The sequence below is a fragment of the Oncorhynchus nerka genome, linkage group LG11, assembly GCF_034236695.1.
Source record: "Oncorhynchus nerka isolate Pitt River linkage group LG11, Oner_Uvic_2.0, whole genome shotgun sequence".
Classification (NCBI taxonomy): domain Eukaryota; kingdom Metazoa; phylum Chordata; class Actinopteri; order Salmoniformes; family Salmonidae; genus Oncorhynchus; species Oncorhynchus nerka.
The window spans coordinates 32,525,796-32,547,809 of NC_088406.1; the positions used below are offsets into that span (position 1 = coordinate 32,525,796).

The 22,014-nt window shown below is 42.3% G+C and overlaps 4 protein-coding genes across 8 annotated transcripts in view; 2 read left to right on the top strand and 2 right to left on the bottom strand.

Annotated features, from left to right (window-relative positions):
• The window catches only part of LOC115136710 (endothelial cell-selective adhesion molecule-like), an 83,779-nt gene extending 78,494 nt beyond the window's left edge, over nucleotides 1–5,285 (top strand). For all 4 annotated transcript variants that reach the window (XM_029672409.2, XM_029672411.2, XM_029672410.2 and 1 more), the window contains 3 exons: nucleotides 649–771; nucleotides 868–997; nucleotides 1,209–5,285. In XM_029672409.2, coding sequence (XP_029528269.2) covers nucleotides 649–771; nucleotides 868–997; nucleotides 1,209–2,094 — 1,139 coding nt within the window. In that variant the 3' untranslated portion in view covers nucleotides 2,095–5,285. The remainder of the gene's footprint in view (nucleotides 1–648; nucleotides 772–867; nucleotides 998–1,208) is intronic.
• An 87-nt stretch (nucleotides 5,286–5,372) lies between these two features.
• Nucleotides 5,373–15,959, bottom strand: acad8 (acyl-CoA dehydrogenase family, member 8). Of its 2 annotated transcripts, none has more exons than XM_029672414.2 (11): nucleotides 15,821–15,959; nucleotides 10,154–10,254; nucleotides 9,730–9,899; nucleotides 8,139–8,248; nucleotides 7,950–8,026; nucleotides 7,720–7,857; nucleotides 7,368–7,503; nucleotides 7,100–7,197; nucleotides 6,860–7,012; nucleotides 6,363–6,465; nucleotides 5,373–6,210 (listed from the first exon to the last, which is right to left on the bottom strand). In XM_029672414.2, the coding sequence occupies exons 1-11, from the start codon at nucleotides 15,930–15,932 to the stop codon at nucleotides 6,152–6,154; spliced, it is 1,257 nt and encodes a 418-aa protein (XP_029528274.1). In that variant the 5' UTR covers nucleotides 15,933–15,959; the 3' UTR covers nucleotides 5,373–6,151. The 2 variants fall into 2 exon arrangements, with proteins under 2 accessions (XP_029528274.1, XP_029528273.1); XM_029672413.2 differs by having other exon boundaries at nucleotides 6,363–6,519.
• On the top strand, nucleotides 15,501–18,203 carry thyn1 (thymocyte nuclear protein 1). Its single transcript, XM_029672418.2, has 8 exons — nucleotides 15,501–15,685; nucleotides 16,228–16,281; nucleotides 16,454–16,504; nucleotides 16,650–16,858; nucleotides 17,222–17,383; nucleotides 17,461–17,556; nucleotides 17,703–17,853; nucleotides 17,962–18,203. The coding sequence occupies exons 3-8, from the start codon at nucleotides 16,456–16,458 to the stop codon at nucleotides 18,006–18,008; spliced, it is 714 nt and encodes a 237-aa protein (XP_029528278.1). The 5' UTR covers nucleotides 15,501–15,685; nucleotides 16,228–16,281; nucleotides 16,454–16,455; the 3' UTR covers nucleotides 18,009–18,203.
• Nucleotides 18,204–18,289: 86 nt separating this feature from the next.
• LOC115136712 (vacuolar protein sorting-associated protein 26B-like) lies at nucleotides 18,290–21,931 on the bottom strand. Its single transcript, XM_029672416.2, has 6 exons — nucleotides 21,161–21,931; nucleotides 20,829–20,985; nucleotides 20,366–20,530; nucleotides 19,991–20,166; nucleotides 19,755–19,897; nucleotides 18,290–19,540 (listed from the first exon to the last, which is right to left on the bottom strand). Exons 1-6 carry the CDS (start codon nucleotides 21,381–21,383, stop codon nucleotides 19,403–19,405), a joined length of 1,002 nt encoding a protein of 333 aa, XP_029528276.1. The 5' UTR covers nucleotides 21,384–21,931; the 3' UTR covers nucleotides 18,290–19,402.
• Between the last annotated feature and the right edge of the window lie 83 nt (nucleotides 21,932–22,014).

A 22,014-nucleotide genomic window follows, 5' to 3' on the forward strand; every position in this document is an offset into this window, starting at 1 on the left:
ACCTGCCCCACATATGTTTATTATTCTCTAGTATCCCCAGTGTTACATATTTACAATAGAGCGTCCCCATGCCAGCTATGACAAGTGGACCACAGCAACTAGGATTATGTTAACTGAGTCCAGTTGTGAAAAGCCACAGGTTCTGATTCATCATTGTGGAGATTCTTTGGTGTTTAACCATTTGCCAGTGAGGTCTCTCCATATAACCACATTATTTATCCCCTGGACAGAAAAGAGAGATATCATCAAAGAGGATATGTACTGGTATAAAGAACAGCCCATCCCACTGGGCACATACTGGTTGACTCAACATTGTTTCCATGTCATTTCAGTGAAATTATGTTGATCCAATGTGGAATAGACATTGAATTGACGTCTGTGCCCAGTGGGATGTGACTCCCTCGGACCAGGATACCCCTCAATACTTATAGCTTCGGAACCAAGAGAGTATTGTACTTGGTAGAGTGTGTGGTCTAATTATGTTTGTATACATACTGTAGCTACCCTTGTGTTACCTAGTGTAACTGTCTACATTACTGTAGATTGAGAGTGTGTTTGAAAGGTGTATAACGTTCTGTGCACTGTACATCATCAACATATTCATGTACTGTAGAGGCAAGAGTGTGTAACACTGTCTTTCTCTTTCAGATGAGAGGCAAGGCACCCTCAGGTTGAGTAACCTCACTAAGAGCATGTCAGGGAAATATGTGTGCCGAGCTAGCAACACTGCCGGTTCTGACACTTGCTCTATCAACCTGGAGGTCTTCACCTGTACGTGTAGGAAAGTAACACACACATTCTCATATTAGTACATACAGACTGCTAATGTTTCCTGTTTGAAGCCTCTCTGTGTGTCCTCTTCCACAGCCTCTAATTCTGGAGCGATTGCTGCTGCTACTCTGGGGTCCATCGTGGGACTGGTAGCCATCATACTCTTCCTCATCTTCATGCTGAGGAGGAGAGACCACGAAGAGGAGGAGATAGCCAATGATATCAAGTGAGATTTTTTCTGTGTTTGTGTGTGTTATCAGAAAATCAGGTGCAGTTGTTAAACACCACGGGATGTACAACTACTAGGACTTTACCATGGACAATGCAGGTGTTCTAATTCAATTTCTGCAGGTTGATGGTTGGAGGATGTGTGTAGCATGTGATATGATCTTGGTTGGTGTTTTCTCATTAGCTGTCTGTCTGTCTATCCATCACAGGGAGGATGCCCAGGCACCCAAGCGTGTTTCCTGGGCAAAGAGTGGCACAGGCTCAGACATCATCTCCAAAAATGGCACGCTGTCATCCATAGCCACAAGCCCCCATCCGGGAGACCCCCAGCAGCTCAAAAACTTCCCCTACCCCACTGCACCGGCCTCTGACACAGGCTCTGTGCTCAACGCTTACCGCCTTCGGCCTGGAGAGCTCAACCCCCTGCAGGGCCTCCCAGGGTACATCAGTGGCACACTTCCACCCAGGCACACCAGACCCCTCTGTGTTGCTAACAACATTGATGCCACCTATCCACAAGGTCACAGTCGACCCCCCAGTTCTAACCACATCAGTGGGACTCCACCCCCTGGCCACACCCGGCTCCTCAGCACTAGTATCATTGTTGACACTCCTCCCCATGGGTTCAGTCAACCACCCAGTTTTAACCATGTTGGTGTCACCTCTCCACATGGGTACAGCAGACCCCATAGTTCTAACAACATTGGTGCCCCCTCCCCCCAGGGGCACAGTCGACCCCCAAGTTCTAACAATATCGGCGCCCTCTCTCCACATGGGCACAGCAGACCACCAAGCTTGAACCATATCAGTGGCAGCTCTCCACACAGGCACAGCCAACCCCCCAGTTCCAACCACAGCCGACCCCCCAGCATCAGTAGCATGCCTCACTATGGACACAGCAGATCCTCCAGTTCTAACGGTGCCCCACCTCATTCCCCACCTGGCCACATGGTCACAGACCCCGACAAGACTGAGGGGGCCCAGCCCCAGGTACCACGCCCTCTCACCTCGCCCATCAGCTCCACCACCCTGGCCCGTATGGGGGCTGTGCCCGTCATGGTGCCCGCTCAGAGCCAGGCTGGATCACTGGTATAGCCCACTGGAGTGTCTCCTGTTTTACTACTGAACACAAAAAACTGAAGCAAATGGATAAAGACTTCCTCAAAGGAAGATTGCACAGAGTAGAGAAGGATTTGCTTGGAATTAAAAACACTTTTTTATTGTGATCGTTCAAAATGATGTTCGGAGTAGAAAGAAGAGCTCATGCTGAAGAAGACACTTGTGGAATCTCCTGTATTCAAGTCTGCACAAGTTCAAAGACTTAATTGATTTGTTTTTATTCTTTTAGCTGTTTTCAAATCTTTTTTGCTAAATAAATGTTTTTGCTTTTATTTGCCATGCTCAGATTCTTTAAGGTTAAAACAAGGCCTATTCTATATTCTTTAAGGCCTTTTATAAACTGGGTGGTTCGAACCCTGAATGCTGATTGGCTGGCAGCCGTGGTATATCGGACCGTATATCTTTTTACTGCTCTAATTACGTTGGTAACCAATTTATAATAGGAATAAGACACCTTGGGGGTTTGTGGTATATGGCCAATATACCATGGCTAAGGGCTATAGCCAGGCACTCCACTTTGCATAAGAACAGCCCTTAGCCTTGGGATATTGACCATATACCAACACCCTTTTTTAGCAAGTTGTTTGCGAAGACGTTGTTGAATCGAGATGCAGTGCATTTGGAAAGTATTCAGACTTTTCCACATTTTGTTATGTTACAGCCTTATTCTAAAGTATCCTCATCAATCTACACACAAAACCCCATAATGACAAAGCAAACAGATTTTTTGAAATTTTTGCAAATGTATATATAAAAAAAAAAACATAAATACCTTGTTTATATAAGTACTCAGACCCTTTGCTATGAGACCCTAAATTGAGCTCAGGTTCCATCGATCATTCTTAAGATGTTTCTACAACATGATTACCTGTGGTAAATTCAATTGATTGGACATGACTTTGAAAGGCACACACCTGTCTTTATAAGGTCTCACAGTGCATGTCAGAGCAAAAACCAAGCCATGAGGTCGAAGGAATTGTCCTTCGAGCTCCGAGACAGGATTGTGTTGAGACAGATCTGAGGAAGGGTAGGTACAAAAAAAAACATTTCTGCAGCATTGAAGGTCCCCATCATTCTTAAATGGAAGACGTTTGGAACCACCAAGACTTTTCCTAGAGCTGGCCGCCTGGCCAAACTGAGCAAGCAGGGGGAGAACGGCCTTGGTCAGGGGGGTGTCCAAGAACCCGATGGTCACCCTGACAAAGCTCCAGAGTTCCTCTGTAGAGATGGTTGTCCTATCTCTGCAGCACTCCACCAATCAGGCCTTTATGGTAGAATGACCAGACGGAAGCCACTCTTCAGTGAAAGGCACAACAGCCCACTTGGAGTTTGCCAAAAGGTACCTAAAGACTCTCAGACCATTAGAAAACAGATTCTCTGATGAAACCAAGATTGAAATATTTGGCCTTCCACTGTTAGTGGAATTCTAAATTCCTCTGTATTATTTCCCAATCAGAATTATTACTCTTGTCAATGCATTCTAAAGGGATTGTCAGACCCAATATTTTTATAAGAAATGGACAGAGTCCCGGTCTTAAAAGTCAGGTAACAGCGTTTAATTCAAGAGAGTACTGAAGCAAATTACAAAGAACCTTACATTTTAAAGAGACAACATAAAATGACATCATCAGTTTCTCACACCCTCTCCGATCCACACATAGTGCAGTGTCTTCAGTTCTGGAGATCTTCTACTCCCCTCATAAAACAAACATTCCAATCTGTCTAAAAGACATCTTCTCCTCCACTAATGGAACATCAAAGACCATTCTTATCTGTCAGAAAAGATATATGCCTCCCTTTTCCCTTTCCCACAAGGTACAGATAATTAATTTGTTTTACTTACATTTTCAGTAACAGCTTAACCAAGAACCCATACATTTCATACCATAACATAATAGTATTAAAATAACTGGTTCTAATCTAATGTATGCATAATTAATCATTTCAACTATAATTTCCTCCAACAGAAACCTGGCACCATCCCTACGGTGTAGGATGGTCATTGCAGCATCATATGATGTGGGGATGTTTTTCAGTGGCAGGGATTGGGAAACTAGTCCGGATCGAGGGATAGATGAACAGCAAAGTACATAGATCCTTGATGAAAACCTCCAGAGCGCTCAGGACCTCAGACTGAGGCGATTGTTCATGTTTCAACAGGACAACGACCCTAAGCACACAGCCAAGACAATGCAGGAGTGGCTTCGGGACAAGTTTCTGAATGTCCTTGAGTGGCCCAGCCAGACCCTGGACTTAAACCCAATCTAACATCTCTGGAGAGACCTGAAAATAGCTGTGCAGCGATGCTCCCCATCCAACCTGACAGAGCTTAAGAGGATCTGCATAAAAGAATGGGAGAAACTGCCCAAATACAATTGTGCCAAGCTTGTAGCGTCATACCCAAGAAGACTCTAGGCTGTAATCGCTGCCAAAGGTGCTTCAACAAAGTACTGAGTAAAGGGTCTGAATACTTATGTAAATTGTTTATTTTTATACATTTGCAAACATTTCTAAAAATCTGTTTTTGTATGTAGATTGATATGGGGGGGGAACAATATAATCTATTTTAGAATAAGGCTAACGTAACAAAATGTGGAAAGTCACGAGGTCTGAATGCTTTCCAAATGCACTGTATTTGACAGGTTTGACTTATATACATTGTGTAAAATTGTTATGCCAGTTATTGATAAGGGAGGTGTTGTCTGGCGAGAACATGCTCAAGAACGCACATCACTTCCCACAGAGATGGGTTAAACATTTAACTTCACGCACACGCAAATACCTGATATACAGTAAAGCACACTCCCTTAGTCCTCCTTGAGTCTTCTTCTCAGGCCAACTGTTCATGTTGAGTTGTTACAACTCCAGTAAAACCTCCCATACATGTTCTATCCAGGTATTTTATAAACATTTCCAGTATTGAAATTCTAAAGCATTGACCCATACTTGCACACGTATCTAATAAGAACTTATATTACAGAATATTGTGGTTTTCACATTCATGTATACTAAGAATATAATCTTAATTAGGTAGTTGGAATGTATAATTCATTGATAATGCTAGGCTGAGATTTCTGGGCTTTAAATATTCTTTCCTTAACTCAAAGGCCCAGTGCAGTCATGTGATTTTCCTGTGTTCTGAGGTTGGAATAATACTGTGAAATTGATCATGGCCATTCAGTGTAAGAGCTTTTTTTTCTTTTTGCATCGAACAAGAATTTCCATCACAGGTACATAAAGGTCCAATGCAGCCGTTTTAACACTTTACGATAAACCATTCAGAACCATGTTTAATGTAGTACCACAGCTGAGAACATTCACATTTAAACTTATCTAGTGCTGTCAGTTTTATTGAGTGTAAATGACCAAATATTATAGTACACACACCATACATGAAACTTCACAGTTATCCAACCCGCCTAGACAGTTGTTTTAGGATTAAACTGGAATTATCATGAGAACCAAACTTGCTCCTGTTTCAAATATTATCATAACTGAATACACATGAAAGGCCACGATATCAAACTAACCATCTGATACATCTGGGGCGGCAAGGGTAGCCTGGTGGTTAGTGTTGGACTAGTAACCGAAAGGTTGCAAGTTCAAATCCCCAAGCTGTCTTGGTAAAAATCTGTCGTTCTGCCCCTGAACAGGCAGTTAAACCTCTGTCATTGAAAATAAGAATTAGTTCTTAGGTGAAGGTAAAAATATATATAGATGCATTGTTTTTATTGCAAGACAACCAAAAACCACAAAATAAAGCATGGAGAAATATTACATTTCTAACGTGGTTCCACTTCCATACTGTATCTCTCAATGAGTAACTTATTTAAATCACCTAACATTATTTAATTCCATGCTGTCATTAGGTCCTCCTGTCCTGTTTGCAATCTCAAACAAAACTGCTATAGTATTTTCCCCCTTTAAAAGACACTTGAGGGATCCAGTCACAGTCAAACGCCACATGATGGCTGCCACCACCATCCCTTCAAGACAGGAGAAAGTCCATTTTGGATGGCCCATGGCATTACATTTATCCAGACTCTGACAGTAAACTTCTGGCAATTATCATCCGCATCACTTCATTTGTTCCTGAAAGGAAATAGAAAAGGGTAAAACGTCAGTGCAACAGTACCTAATTTTATAAAGAGGTGTGCGTTACCATTCAAATACTGATAACCACCTGTTACAAAGCAGAATTTCAGAAGGACAGCTTTGTCATGGTAAGCAAAGTGTATACATACCCTCCAGTATCTGGTGTACTCGAATGTCCCGGACAAACTGTTGAACAGCGTAGTCTTTGAGGTAACCGTATCCACCATGCATCTGGAGTGCCTGGTTACAGATCTGTTGATTGCAGAGATACCTGTGTGTGAGAGCTGTCCAGCTACATCTGAGTAGCTGACTACATCATTACCAGTGTGCAAAAGGAGACGACTTACTGTAAAACGTCCATTAAATGTTGAGTCTCCAAGCATTGGTCTCTTAATGGCCGGGCATCGTTTCACATTTTAGCAAATAAACACTGGCCTATAATAAGCTCTGGTCCCCAAAAAGTATAATTAATCGTGTACTGTCTGCTGCAGTGGAATTTCACTGCATTTCAACCTTGCATGTCAAAACAAGTCTGCTGCATTTTAAGGAAATACACGCCCAGGATAATAGCTATTGGAGGGTTTTACAGTAAATACTAAAATAAGTATTTTTATAAGAACCATTTTAAGAGATAATATTGACTCACGTTGAAGCACTCGTCAGTGACAAAGAGTTTGGCCATGGAGCAGAGGGACACAGCGTCAGACCTGCTCTCCTGCAGTGCCACGGCAGCCTCGCGTAGCAACAGACGTGATGCCACTAGCTTGGTTGCCATCTCTGCCAACTTAAACTGCAGGAACTACAGAAGGAACCCAGAATCAAATATTCTATTGGATTACTAAAGGTCTTTCCCAATTCAAAGCCGTAGACTTGATGGGATGCTTACCTGGTTGTTAGAGAGAGCCTCTCCAAACTGCTTGCGTACTAGCAGGTGATCTCTCGCCAGCTGTACACATGCATGGGCCGCCCCAAGAGAACAAGAGGCTGCAGGCAGATAAACCCAATGAAAGTTAATGTAGCTGACACCTGAGCATTGGTTGCGTTTTCAAAACCTGTGAATAAAATGGGTTAAGCAAAAACGACTGAGAAAAATATAGAGATGGCCATCAAATAACAAACCATTGAAACAAAAGGTAAATCTGGTGCCATCTCACCAATATTGATCCTGCCTCCGTTCAGGCCTCTCATAGCAATGTTGAAGCCCTGTCCCTCCTGACCCAGCCGATTGGTCACTGGGATGTGGCAGTCCTCTAAGATCACTGCTCTAGTTGGCTGAGAGTTCCATCCCACCTGGAGAGAGAGGAGAGGCCTCAGTTGGAAAATCACTGCATCCCTCAGGGACTCAACTATGGCCCCTGGTGGACATGGCTTCACTTAGTTAATGTCCTCATGTCTACAGACCATGTACGTTTGTAGGTTCCTGCTTTACAGTTTATAAGACATAATGATTGTATTCAAAATTTGACCAATTTAAGACAATACCAACATTAATCAAATGCCAGCTACCTTCTTCTCCTTCTTGCCAAAGCTGAGTCCTGGAGTGTCTTTCTCCACCACCACACAGGAGATCCCCTTGGGACCTTTCCCTCCCGTCCGACACATTACTATGTACACGTCTGTGTCTCCTCCTCCACTGATGAAGGCCTGCAGTAGGACACAGAGTGAGACAGGAACTTCCACTTTATATCACAATTTATTCTATCAGCTATAGTATGGAGATGAATTAAAAACAGTACCTTGGAACCATTGAGGATATAATGGTCTCCTTCCAACTTTGCAGTAGTGAGTAACGAAGCAGCATCACTGCCACTGCCTGAAACGTGACATGAGATTCAATAAAACTGCTTCATAACCACATTACACAGGTTCATGGTGTCAATGCATGACATACTACCATATACTAGAAAGATGAAGACAATACCAACCTGGTTCAGTGAGACAATAAGAGGCAAACTTGTCCATCGTACAAAGCTCAGGGCAGAACTTCTCCCTCTGCTCGGTGTTGCCGAAGGTGTCAATCATCCAGTTACACATGCTGCACAGAAATGAGCATCTATTAATGAACACCCCATACTCCAGTTTTCATAACAAATCAGTAAATCTGCCTTTTTGGACGCCCATTACATTGCATTCCACAAGGAAACTGCATGGCAGGGTGACCACCTGTTACACGAGTGCAGCAAGGAGCCATGGTAAGTTGCTAGCTAGTGTTAAACTTATCTTATGAAAACAATCCATCTTCACAATCACTAGTTAACTACACATGGTTGACAATATTACTAGGTTAACTAGCTTGCCCTGCGTTGCATATAATCAATGCGGTGCCTGTTAATTTATCATCGAATCACAGCCTACTTCGCCAAAACGGGGGATGATTTAAGCGCATTCGCGAAAAAAAGTACCTAACCATGTACCTAACCATAAACATCAATGCCTTTCTTAAAATCAATACACAGAAGTATATTTTTTAAACCTGTATATTTAGTTAAAAGAAATTCATGTTAACAGGCAATATTAACTAGGGAAATTGTGTCACTTCACTTGCGTTCGATAAAATACGGAACGGTTCCGTATTTCACTGAAAGAATAAACGCTTTGTTTTCGAAATGATAGTTTCCGGATTTGACCATATTTGTGTTTATTATATTATAATTAAGTCTATGATTTGATAGAGCAGTCTGAGCGTTTGCCGGCAGCTCTTAGCAATGCTTGCTTCACAGCGTTGTTTATGACTTCAAGCCTATCAACTCCTGAGATTAGGCTGGCAATACTAAAGTGGCTATTAGAACATCCAAAAGTCAAAGGTATATGAAATACTAATGGTATAGAGAGAAATAGTCCTATAATAACTACAACCTAAAACCTAACTGGGAATATTGAAGAACTGGGAATACTGAACCACCAGCTTTCATACAGTGGGGCAAAAAAGTATTTAGTCAGCCACCAATTGTGCAAGTTCTCCCACTGAAAAAGATGAGGCCTAATTTGCAAATAAATTCATTAAAAATCCTACAATGTGATTTTCTGGATATTTTTTTTAGTTGAAGTGTACCTATGATGAAAATTACAGGCCTCATCTTTTTAAGTGGGAGAACTTGCACAATTGGTGGCTGACTAAATACTTTTTTGCCCCACTATGTTCTCATGTTCTGAGCAAGGAACTTAAACATTAGCTTTTTTACATGGCACATATTGCACTTTTACTTTCTTCTCCAACACTGTTTTTGCATTATTTAAACCAAATTGAGCATGGTATTATATTAAAATAAGTGTTCCTTCAGTATTGTTGTAATTGTCATTATAAAATATATATATATATATAAATAAATCAAATATAAAATCGGCTGATTAATCGGTATCGGCTTTTTTTGGTCCTCCAATAATTGGTATCGGCGTTGAAAAATGATAATCCTAACCAAAAATCCCCTATAGGCAATTGACTAGATATTAATTTAAAGCAGGGGTCTCTTGAGAGGTTGAATGTTGTGGTGATTGCTGGCATTGGCCAGGCCTTACTTATGAATGCTGATGTAGGCTGTGGTGCTGACACAGCCTGTCGATAACGCCTCAAAGATGACAGAGGTGTCCAGGCGAGACAGGCCAGATCCCCCCACCTCCGGCTGTACATAGATCCCTCCAAACCCCAGCTGGGCAGCCTTTCGCATGGTCTCCACCGGGAAGATTTCCTGAACAATAAAAAAAATATGCTTTTACATTCAAACAAATGCCCTTACACAAAAAGGGGATGAGTGATTGCAGAGGAGGCTGGTGGGAAGAGCTGTAGGAAGTCAGGCTCATTGGAATGGCATTGATCACGTAGTTTCCATATGTTTGATACCGTTCCATTTCTTCCATTGATATGGATGGGTTGAAAGGGAGTCAGATTTTAAAGTGGCTCAAAAATCTAGCTAAACAAGCTGCACTGCACAGTAGTTAGTACCTTTTCATCCCACTCGGCCATGTGTGGAGACATTTCATGGGCTGCGAAGTCAAAGGCCATCTTCTGAAACTCCTTCTGTTCATCGCTGAGGCCATGAGAAGCTGCAAGGAGGGAGTTAAGAATAGTGTCACGCATGGCACATACTGAATAAAGCCTAGTGGTATAATGACAATGATAATACTGTAGAGTCAGGTAAAAATGACCAGAATCCTTTTAAACATACTATTTCTCTTCATGTGAAAAAGTTCAAACAACCATTGAACATGACACACGCCCTTCCTTTACATCCGTCCAACTCAAAGTAGGTCAGGCCAGAACAGTGTTGCCATGTTCTGGCCAAATTGGGCTACTTTGAAAACGATGTCACGTGAAAATGTATTGTTAGAAGGTTGCAGGTTTTTGGGCTATTTCTAAGTTGCACTGCAGCCACCATGGTATTTCTCTTAAAAATATATACAGTACCAGTAAAAAGTTTGGACACACCTACTGATTCAAGGGTTTTTCTTTATTTTTAATATTTTCTACCTTGTAGAATAATAGTGATGACAAAACTATGAAATAACACATATGGAATCATGTAGTAACCTAAGTGTTAAACAAATCAAAATATATTTTATATTTGACACTCTTCAAAGTAGCCACCCTTTGCCTTGATGACAGCTTTGCACAGTCTTGGCATTCTCTCAACCAGCTTCATGGAGGTAGTCACCTGGAATGCATTTCAATTAACAGGTTTGCCTTGTTATATGTTTTTTTGGAATTTCTTTCCTTCTTAATGCATTTGAGCCAATCAATTCTGTTGTGACAAGGTAGGGGTGGTATACAGAAGATAGCCCTATTTGGTTAAAGACCAAGTTCATATTATGGCAAGAAAGGCTGAATAAAGTAAAGAGAAATGGCAGTCCATCATTACTTTAAGACATGAAGGTTACCTCTGCTGCAGAAGATACGTTCATTAGAGTTACCAGCCTCAGAAATTGCAGCCCAAATAAATGCTTCAGAGTTCAAGTAACAGACACATCTCATCATCAACTGTTCAGAGGAGACTGGGTGAATCACGACTTCATGGTCGAATTGCTGCAAAGAAACCACTACTAAAGGACACCAATAAGAAGAGACTTGCTTGGGCCAAGAAACACGAGCAATGGACATTAGACAGGTGGAAATCTGTCATTTGGTCTGACGAGTCCACATTTGAGATTTTTAGTTCCAACCGGCATGTCTCTGTGAGATCATCCATTCGCCTACTCTGCATGTGTGGTTCCCACCGTGAAGCATGGAGGAGGTGGTGTGATTGTGCTTTGCTGGTGACACCGTCTGTGATATATTTAGAATGGGCCTCAATGAAACTGACATTAAAAGTGGAGAATTCTAAAATGTGCCTCCGTTGGCCATAAAGTAGCCTATTAATATATATGCCACTATCGGCTACTATTTGATACAAGAAATATGTCGAAATGACATTACATTTACATTTAAGTCATTTAGCAGACGCTCTTATCCAGAGCGACTTACAAATTGGTGCATTCACCTTATGACATCCAGTGGAACAGCCACTTTACAATAGTGCATCTAAATCTTTTAAGGGGGGGGGTGAGAAGGATTACTTTATCCTATCCTAGGTATTCCTTAAAGAGGTGGGGTTTCAGGTGTCTCCGGAAGGTGGTGATTGACTCCGCTGTCCTGGCGTCGTGAGGGAGTTTGTTCCACCATTGGGGGGCCAGAGCAGCGAACAGTTTTGACTGGGCTGAGCGGGAACTGTACTTCCTCAGTGGTAGGGAGGCGAGCAGGCCAGAGGTGGATGAACGCAGTGCCCTTGTTTGGGTGTAGGGCCTGATCAGAGCCTGGAGGTACTGAGGTGCCGTTCCCCTCACAGCTCCGTAGGCAAGCACCATGGTCTTGTAGCGGATGCGAGCTTCAACTGGAAGCCAGTGGAGAGAGCGGAGGAGCGGGGTGACGTGAGAGAACTTGGGAAGGTTGAACACCAGACGGGCTGCGGCGTTCTGGATGAGTTGTAGGGGTTTAATGGCACAGGCAGGGAGCCCAGCCAACAGCGAGTTGCAGTAATCCAGACGGGAGATGACAAGTGCCTGGATTAGGACCTGCGCCGCTTCCTGTGTGAGGCAGGGTCGTACTCTGCGGATGTTGTAGAGCATGAACCTACAGGAACGGGCCACCGCCTTGATGTTATTTGAGAACGACAGGGTGTTGTCCAGGATCACGCCAAGGTTCTTAGCGCTCTGGGAGGAGGATACAATGGAGTTGTCAACCGTGATGGCGAGATCATGGAACGGGCAGTCCTTCCCCGGGAGGAAGAGCAGCTCCGTCTTGCCGAGGTTCAGCTTGAGGTGGTGATCCGTCATCCACACTGATATGTCTGCCAGACATGCAGAGATGCGATTCGCCACCTGGTCATCAGAAGGGGCAATATCACTGGGGGCATTGCAAATTAATGTGCCACTTTTGTAGCCTACCTGGAGCTGGCAAACCAATTATTAATGGATATGTTTAGTTAATTAAATTGGAAGTTGTCAAAGCTCTATCGCAATTGCAGATCAGTTGTTAGAACACATTAGATTGATGTTAACAGTAGTCTGATTAGGCTACAGGTGAAAAGAAATAAAAAAATATATACATTGGCTGTTGTTGACAAGCATGCATATATATATATATATATATATATATACATACATACATACATACATACACACACACACACTGCTCAAAAAAATAAAGGGAACACTTAAACAACACAATGTAACTCCAAGTCAATCACACTTCTGTGAAATCAAACTGTCCACTTAGGAAGCAACACTGACAATAAATTTCACATGCTGTTGTGCAAATGGAATAGACAACAGGTGGAAATTATAGGCAATTAGCAAGACACCCCCAATAAAGGAGTGGTTTTGCAGGTGATAACCACAGACCACTTCTCAGTTCCTATGCCTCCTGGCTGATGTTTTGGTCACTTTTGAATGCTGGCGGTGCTTTCACTCTAGTGGTAGCATGAGACGGAGTCTACAACCCACACAAGTGGCTCAGGTAGTGCAGCTCATCCAGGATGGCACATCAATGCGAGCTGTGGCAAGAAGGTTTGCTGTGTCTGTCAGCGTAGTGTCCAGAGCATGGAGGCGCTACCAGGATGTACTGGCCTGTCTCAGGAGACGTGGAGGAGGCCGTAGGAGGGCAACAACCCAGCAGCAGGACCGCTACCTCCGCCTTTGTGCAAGGAGGAGCAGGAGGAGCACTGCCAGAGCCCTGCAAAATGACCTCCAGCAGGCCACAAATGTGCATGTGTCTGCTCAAACGGTAAGAAACAGACTCCATGAGGGTGGTATGAGGGCCCGACGTCCACAGGTGGGTGTTGTGCTTACAGCCCAACACCGTGCAGGACGTTTGGCATTTGCCAGAGAACAACAAGATTGGCAAATTGTGCTCTGTGCTGTGCTCTTCACAGATGAAAGCCGGTTCACACTGAGCACGTGACGGACATGACAGTCTGGAGACGCCGTGGAGAACGTTATGCTGCCTGCAACATCCTCCAGCACGACTGGTTTGGCGGTGGGTCAGTCATGGTGTGGGGTGGCATTTCTTTGGGGGGCCGCACAGCCCTCCATGTGCTCGCCAGAGGTAGCCTGACTGCCATTAGGTACCGAGATGAGATCCTCAGACCCCTTGGGAGACCATATGTTGGTGCGGTTGGCCCTGGGTTCCTCCTAATGCAAGACAATGCTAGACCTCATGTGGCTGGAGTGTGTCAGCAGTTCCTGCAAGAGGAAGGTAATGATGCTATGGACTGGCCCGCCTGTTCCCCAGACCTGAATCCAATTGAGCACATCATGTCTCGCTCCATCCACCAGCGCCACGTTGCACCACAGACTGTCCAGGAGTTGGCGGATGCTTTAGTCCAGGTCTGGGAGGAGATCCCTCAGGAGACCATCCGCCACCTCATCAGGAGCATGCCCAGCCGTTGTAGGGAGGTCATATAGGCACGTAGAGGCCACACACACTACTGAGCCTCATTTTGACTTGTTTTAAGGACATTACATCAAAGTTGGATCAGCCAGTAGTGTGGTTTTCCACTTTCATTTTGAGTGTGACTCCAAATCCAGACCTCCATGGGTTGATACATTTGATTTCCATTGATCATTTTTGTGTGATTTTGTTGTCAGCACATTCAACTATGTAAAGAAAAAAGTATTTAATAAGAATATTTAATTCATTCAGATCTAGGATGTGTTATTTTAGTGTTCCCTTTATTTTTTTGAGCAGTGTATCAGACCATCTACCACGGGTATGACAAAAAAATACAATTATGGTAACCAGTTTGTAATAGCAATAACGCACCCCAGGGGTTTGTGGTATACGGCCAATATACCAAGGCTAACAAATGTATCCAAGCACTCCGTGTAGCGTCATGCTTAAGAACAGCCCATGGTATATTGGCCATATACCATTCCGCCTTGTGCCTTATCATAGCAGTCAAATGAGTTAAATTGACATCCATTGATAAACAATCTGGCGAGTTTAAGGGCAAATAATCTTTTTCAAATTGTCATGTCATACATTGCTCACAATAATTATTATTAGTGGTCGACTGATTAAATCGGAATGGCCGATTAATTAGGGCCGATTTCAAGTTTTCATTACAATCGGAAATATGTATTTTTGGAAACCGATTTTGCCTGTTTTTTGTTTTTTTTTACACCTTTCTCTCATCTTTATTTAACTAGGCAAATAAATATTATTTTTTTAAATACTGTATCAACACGACTACTTTGGCTTCAAAATAAGGTTTGAGTACAACTTGACCACCAGAGGTTACATTGCTACTTAGGTAGTATAACGTTATTTGTTACTGTCTGTCGTTAATAACTGTGGTCAATATGACTAGCTAGTACTTAAGTAGGAATACATTGCTGGTCCGTACAATTGACCTTATTTTAGCGCCTAAAAAACGAAATACTTCCAGATCAACTGTAATGTCAATACCATTGTAAAGCACACGTTCTCCCCTTTCCAACAAAATAAGTGACATGACCTAAACGCTGCCCGTTTCTGCATGATTCAAGCAGGCAATGAGCCCCGTCGGATCTTTTTTTAAATGGCGGTGGGGAAGCGAAACAAATGCGTGATAGTAAGGAGAGATGTTGTGTGGGAAAATTGCTTTTTTTCACCAGATTTGTCCAACTTATCACCTTATCGCCTCTAATATGACTAGGTATCCCCCTTACCCCGTCACTGTCCATTTCTTGTTTTTAAACGATGAGAGAAGTGCTACACCAGGTGGAGAGAGATTGTAAAACAGAAATAGTTGCTTTATGCGTGATGTACGTTACGGCATGACACGTCACGATGTAACGGAGAGTCCGTTTTCAACTTTTCTCCAATACTATAGATCCATTACCATGTCGATCAACGCATATTAAACGTAGTTCACACCCCAGATTTTGAAGTCAACACAGCTCCATTAGTTTTTTTTGTAGCCTCGTTTTAATGTCGCGGTTGCGCACATTTGTACGGAATGGGGTGAGTTTACGTTACAGTACTCAGCTAACGTTAGCTAGTTTAGATAGCTATTCAGCTCATCCCAACTAAGCTAATGCGTCAGTAGTGCAAGTCTGGAATTACTCTACCAACGATTTGGAAACCAAAAATGCTTACGGTCAATACACGAAGCGATTCCTCGTCTCTGTGTGCTGTTAAATATTAACCGCCGACTTCTGCCGATGCATGAACTCAGTCTGACAACTCTAGATAACGTCCCCATGGCCATGTTGGTTATTGGTTATATCACGCTGCTGCTGTAGGGAAATGTAGTTCCATTACGCAAGATACGTGTAGTTGTTATATTGGGTTGCTTGCTTAGTTTTCTTCTATACTTTTTCAGGAAAGGGCACATTTTTCTCGTTATTTAATTAAAATATACCTTAAGGTCGATTGCTTGCCTAAACCAGATACATTAAGGGGGCCTAAACAGATAAACAAACTAAAATTGTTTCTACATCATGTGCTTTTGACGTAAGCCACTAGCGCGGGAGTTCTTCGTCATTCAGTCCTTCTTTTTGCAGTGTTCTGAGTTTTATGGTTCCGACCACTTCGATTTGCATCGTTATAACGTACCAGTAAGTAACAATGCAACTCTTCGCATAATTAACTGATTTAATGAAACACGTTATTTTTTAAAATTGTAAATCAAATGTCACCTACTGTCACGCACCAATGGTTAGATATCATTGGAATGGGACTTGAAGATTCTAGTTCTTCCAAGCCAACCACTATTGCTTCATCTCTCAGGCATGGCACCTAAAATGAGAACCCGTGGAACCACAAGAACACTACAATCCAGTAAGTAAAAGCGTTCACATTTCTGTGCACTGAATGACATGCCATTGCAAGGTTTTTCAACATCCCTGACACTGTTTCACACTCACTTTACTACCACAATGATTTGATTTTAGAATGGCTATTAATAAGTGAATGTATTACCCAGGCAACGATGAAGAGACAAAAACTAATGCCCACAGTGAGGACTCCCCATTGGAGGTTGGTCAGGCAGTCAGGGGGAAGAGGAAAGGTTCTGGAAAGACTGGAAAACAGGAGAGTTCAAAGGCAAAAAAATCCCCTGTACAACCACAGTATTGTCACTGGCTGATGAAGTCAGAGCCAGAGAGCCGCTTGGAAAATGGCATAGATGTCAAGGTATTCTATTCTGCTTAATAATAGGATGGTGTCATCTGTGTCAAGACCTGTTGTTGCTCAATAGTGATGTCTTGTTCAGGATAAATGATATCTAGGCTATTCCATGTCACAATTGTTACCAACTCAGAGGCTTTGTGGTTAATGTGTCCAACCTTAGATTGGAAAGTTGGGGGTTCAAAAAATGGGACCCGATGCATCTGTTTAACTTTCAGCATAAATGGAATGGATTGGGAGTAATTCCCTGTGACAGACTAGCATCCTATTCTGGGTGTATACTTATACATCAAGCTGCCTAACGATATACAGAAACAAGAGATGGGCTCCTGTCCTATGGGTCGTTATGGCTTACTTACTATGTCACAGTTTGGGATCGAGGATCTGAAGACTCTTCCCAACCAAACTGGGTGTTGGGATGGTGTTCGGAACTACCAAGCCCGTAACTTCATGCGAGACATGAAAGAGGGGCAGCATGCATTCTTCTACCACAGCAACTGCAAGGAGCCTGGAATAGCTGGAGTTATGAAGGTGAGCCTGTTCTTATTTCTGTTGGTAATATACACTGTTTCAGGTATGGTGCCTCTCGCCTGCTTTCTCTTTTCCAGATTGTAAAGGAGTCCTATGTGGACCACACTCAGTTTGACAAGAAAGATGTCCATTACGACGCCTCCAGCAAGGCAGACAACCCCAAATGGAGTATGGTATGAATGGTTTCATGTTCACATTTGTTTGTGTTCCAAATGGCTTGAGATCAAGATACATCACTTGTATGGATACAGGCTTTTTATCGCAATCCAATTTAAACTGTACTAGTGCTCTGCTGGCTTGTTTCATGTTTGACTGCCAGGTTGATGTCCAGTTTGAGAGGATGTTGAAGCGCTTCATTCCTCTGTCTGAGTTGAAGAAGATCCACCTGCAGCACAAGGCCAAAGGCGGGTCCCTGAATGGCATGGCTCTCTTCACCAGGGCCAGGCTGTCTGTCCAGCCCCTCACCAGTGGTACGTGGAGATCAGTGACACTGAGTAATATGGTTGTCAAATTGCCACATCATGGTTTATAAAGCTTTTGTGTAAGTAAAATCATACCTTTTTTATTTTTTCACTCAGAGGAATTTGAATTTGTCCTGAGTTTGGAGGACAATGACCCACTGTGAAGATTTTGACAAGATGACCTGGAGAGAAGTGTTCCTGTCTTGTGTATGATGATGCTGCTGCTAATATATTTACTGTAGGTGAGATCTATTGAACCATTATGCTTGTATTAAATGGAAAATGTCTCAAGGTTTCTGTGTTTGTCAAGAGACAGCCTGGCGTTTATTTCTAATATTAAAGAGGTATTATTGACAGTTCATGTGTTTGCCTTCACTGTCTAAAGGGGATCATTTCAGTCTAAACATGCAGAATTTTCATTTCCAAGAGTAAAGGCAATCAATCATTCCATCAGTCAAATATTTATCAGGTGCACACATGAACTTATTTATATACCAAAACGTGTCTGGATAACAAGGCATTTGGCAAATGTATTTCAGTTTTGGGGAAAGGGGCTATTGATTAGCAATTTGCAGAGCACAAAAAAATACAGGAAAACCTCAGGCTAAAAGATGTGTTAAACATATTGAGGCAACAGAATTTCATTTGCTAGATTGATACACTTAGGCACAACATTTCAAGTCTCTAACATGGAAGATACAGAAGACTCCTTACTATCAGACCTCAAATACAAGCACTTAAAATCCCTGCCTAACACTATTGGAATGCTTAGGTAAAGCATGTGAATGTAATAGTCACATTGTGGCACCGTCTTCAATGCTATTCACTGTATGACGGTTTAACGGCATCAGAGGGTGAGAGATTCAATGGCTCTTATTTGAAGGATTTACAAATTAATGGGTAAGTAATAATTTATCCAGCCCACTCACTCAAAGAAATTAGACAACACTTACAATGCAATAGAAACCTTCCAATGATCTCACTGCAATTATTACACAAGGACTGAGAGCATGTGTATGTGGAGGAGCAATGGATACATATAATCAGTGCAAAGTTAAAATTTCAGATTTCATTATGACAGACCACATCAAAATGTCAGGAATACATTTGACTGGGTATGGAATGTTTTCAAAATGCATCGCTGTTAGTCAGGTCTTCAACTCCCTATGACAAGAGGTTTGTATACAGAGTTAGAATCCATTCATATATAAAGCTAAAGCTAGAAATATACTTTGACGAAGAAAGTTGATCATTTGAAGAAGACCGAGTATAATATTACATTTTAGGGTATCACGCACAGGGGGAGATCTAAACAAGTGGCCGGCTTTGCTTTCACTGGATATGTGTGTTGAGGGAGTTGACCTGCAGCGGAATTTTAGGCCCCTGTAATGCCTCATGCAGGCTTCTTTTTCATTGTTCAGGTGTTTACCTACAGTCTTCCCTTAATCCTTCCTTTATCCCTTTATTCAGCAGCCCTAATAAACAGGGCTACTTTATCAGTGATCATGTGAGCTGACAGGTGCCCCCACTACTTTTCCTTCTGTGAGGAGAATGAGCTTTAGCCGCTGTCCTCCCTCGCCGCCTTCTCCAGAGCGCTCTCTGAACTGGCTGAGCCCTCGAACCGCTGGGCTCCGATGGTGGCCTGGCTCGACATGCTCTTCCTCACCACATCCCCTTTCCTCCACAGTGTGATTTCCTGGAGAAGGAAGTGGTCTTGAGCTCATTGTCTTAATCATTAAAGAAGTTCCATAGGGAAACATTTAATGCTAGATAGGAATGCAATATATAAAAAGTGCAGCACAGTGGATACACCATGTTGAACCTGACGCTTGATAAATTCCCTCTAAGGGCACATCATTTTATCTGGGATCACTGCTAACAATTACCCATCAGAAGCCACTGTTCTATACCTGCTGTTTGAAGTAGCGTCTCTCCTCCTCATCAATCAGCACCAAGTTAAGGTAGTAACGCACAGAGAACTTCTTATTAATGTCTCGCATGGTGGGAGTCATCTCATAGCCAGCCAGAAACAACCGGATTGGAATTGACTCTCCTTAAACATAATAAAAACACTCAGTCAGACCTGATGGGTAGTTGAGCATTGCCATTTTCAAAAGCATACAATCCACTTCACTATATCCTTTACCTCGGACAGGAGCCCCATCCATGATCTCATATTTGGCGATGGTGTCATTTTCATGGTATACACTAGGACCGGTGCCAGTTGTCTCCCGTTTGATGATGTCAATCTCCATGTGCTTTATCTTAATCCGCACCAGCAGGAAGTAGATCTTACCCACAATTACGTCTTTCAGGTGGTACCTGTAGAGGACATGAGAGACCGTCACAGGGCTGCTATAACACAAAAAGACAATACATAGTCAAAGGAAAGGTTCTAAACTACAATGGTTTCTGCATGTTCCTGTGACCAGAGGGTGGCATTTTGTTACTTTGTAAATTGAGTTTTTTTAAATTAGGTGACTGAGGATGTGATTTAAAAAAAAATCTATTTCACCCTTACTTGGATTTGTTGTACTCAAACTCAATGTGGAGACAGTCTTCAATCCCAACTTCCATTTTTATTGATGAGTTGAGCTCTGGGTAAGTGCTGAGTGTGTGCACCACGATATCCATCTCTTTACTGATGTCATTCAGTCTCCTGCTCACCGTAGCACGCAGAAAATACCTGCAAGTACAACCAACAGACACTGAGCAAATCTGCTGTAATCTCAGATGTTATCCAACAACATATCCTCATTGCATCCTGAGGCTATAAAATAAGATAGTCATTATCATAACCAGTAATTATGATTTGTGTGTGTAATGCAATACATTTGAGCATGTGAAGCACACAAATATTACTCTTGATGAGGAAGTAGTGCTAGGCACATGACTGACAGGTCAAAGGTGAACTTGGGTTAAAGAGTGAGCCATAAAGTAATAGTTATTTTGGCAGAGAATGTTCAGGCTGCATGTTTCCTTACCGCAGCTTCACATTCTGGCCTGTGTAGGTCTCATAGGGCTTCTCAACATGGGTGAACTCAAAATCGAAGGTCTGTGACTGAGTAAGCTCCCCAGGCCTTGCCAGATCTTTCACCAGGGAGACAAATTCATGATGGTTTCCTCTGTCGTAGTACAGCTCTGTGAAGAAAGGACAGATATACACATCGCAATAGAATCACTCCCTCATAGAAGAATGCATCTAGGCGTATTGGCACATATGACACTACTGTTGTTGATCAAAAAGTCCAACAGAAAAGGGGCCATTGCATTTATTATGATTCATTTGGAACATTAAACTAAGATGTATACTCACCAATTTGGCCTACAAATTCGATTTTGATCCCTTGATGTTCCAGTCTTTTCCCAGGGTTCTTCAGTGTAACGTTGATCTTTCCAGACACAGTCTCCCCGTCATAAAATAGGAAATATTTGTCCTTCTTCCCATCTTCAGTCTTATGTTCAGCCTTCTTTCTCGTCTCAGCATCAGTCAGAACTACATCAATTTCTGCACTTTGGCCAAAACTGAAGAAACTCATGCTTGTGTTCTTTGCTGTGCCGTTTTATGAACAAGGTTAAGATTTATCAGATCTGAACATGAACAGATCTTTAAAGACCAATGTAGGTGACACTTTCAGTGCCCTATTTCTTACAAAAGTAAATTCAGTAGTTCATTCGAAATGACGGAAAGTGCAAAAACACCAACTTGTTTGTTACCAGAAATGATCGCAGAAGGTAGTATTTCCGAGAGGTCTCGAAAAATATGCAAATGTAAGCGTTATTTTACCTTTATATCTCTTCTCAAATTCAATTCAATTACACATACAGCACCATATCTTCGTATCCCTATAGATTAAATAAATAGCCTAAATACTACAAAGCATGGTGATATCTGCAAACACTGAAGAATGCTGCGTTTCCCTCGAACTCAAGATGTATCCGTCATTCATCGAAACCGATTAACAATGTGGTGAGTCTTGATTGTTTCCTTCAGAATGTTATTCGCAATGAATTGTTAAATTGTATCTTTCCTGAAATAGCATAATGTTGCAAGCGATCATTTCCTATGTTTTTGCACTTCCGGGGTTGTCTAGTTGACGGCATTATTTTTCAAAATAGAGGTTCAACTCTTCTGTAGTCAATTGCAAATAAAAAGTCCCAAAAATACAG

Excerpts from the sequence above, each read along its gene's own strand:
- acad8 (XM_029672413.2), bottom strand. The coding sequence starts at position 15,932 with ATGGCCATGGGGACGTTATCTAGAGTTGTCAGACTGAGTTCATGCATC. Across the intron at positions 9,900-10,153 it reads TGGCCGAGTGGGATGAAAAG|GAAATCTTCCCGGTGGAGAC; the intron begins GTACTAACTACT and ends TTTATTGTTCAG. Across the intron at positions 7,504-7,719 it reads TTGGCAAGAAGGAGAAGAAG|GTGGGATGGAACTCTCAGCC; the intron begins GTAGCTGGCATT and ends CTCTCTCTCCAG.
- thyn1 (XM_029672418.2), top strand. The coding sequence starts at position 16,456 with ATGGCACCTAAAATGAGAACCCGTGGAACCACAAGAACACTACAATCC. Across the intron at positions 17,384-17,460 it reads GAATAGCTGGAGTTATGAAG|ATTGTAAAGGAGTCCTATGT; the intron begins GTGAGCCTGTTC and ends TCTCTTTTCCAG. Across the intron at positions 17,854-17,961 it reads TGTCCAGCCCCTCACCAGTG|AGGAATTTGAATTTGTCCTG; the intron begins GTACGTGGAGAT and ends TTTTTCACTCAG.
- LOC115136712 (XM_029672416.2), bottom strand. The coding sequence starts at position 21,383 with ATGAGTTTCTTCAGTTTTGGCCAAAGTGCAGAAATTGATGTAGTTCTG. Across the intron at positions 19,898-19,990 it reads GGATGGGGCTCCTGTCCGAG|GAGAGTCAATTCCAATCCGG; the intron begins GTAAAGGATATA and ends ATTATGTTTAAG. Across the intron at positions 19,541-19,754 it reads GACGCTACTTCAAACAGCAG|GAAATCACACTGTGGAGGAA; the intron begins GTATAGAACAGT and ends TTCCTTCTCCAG.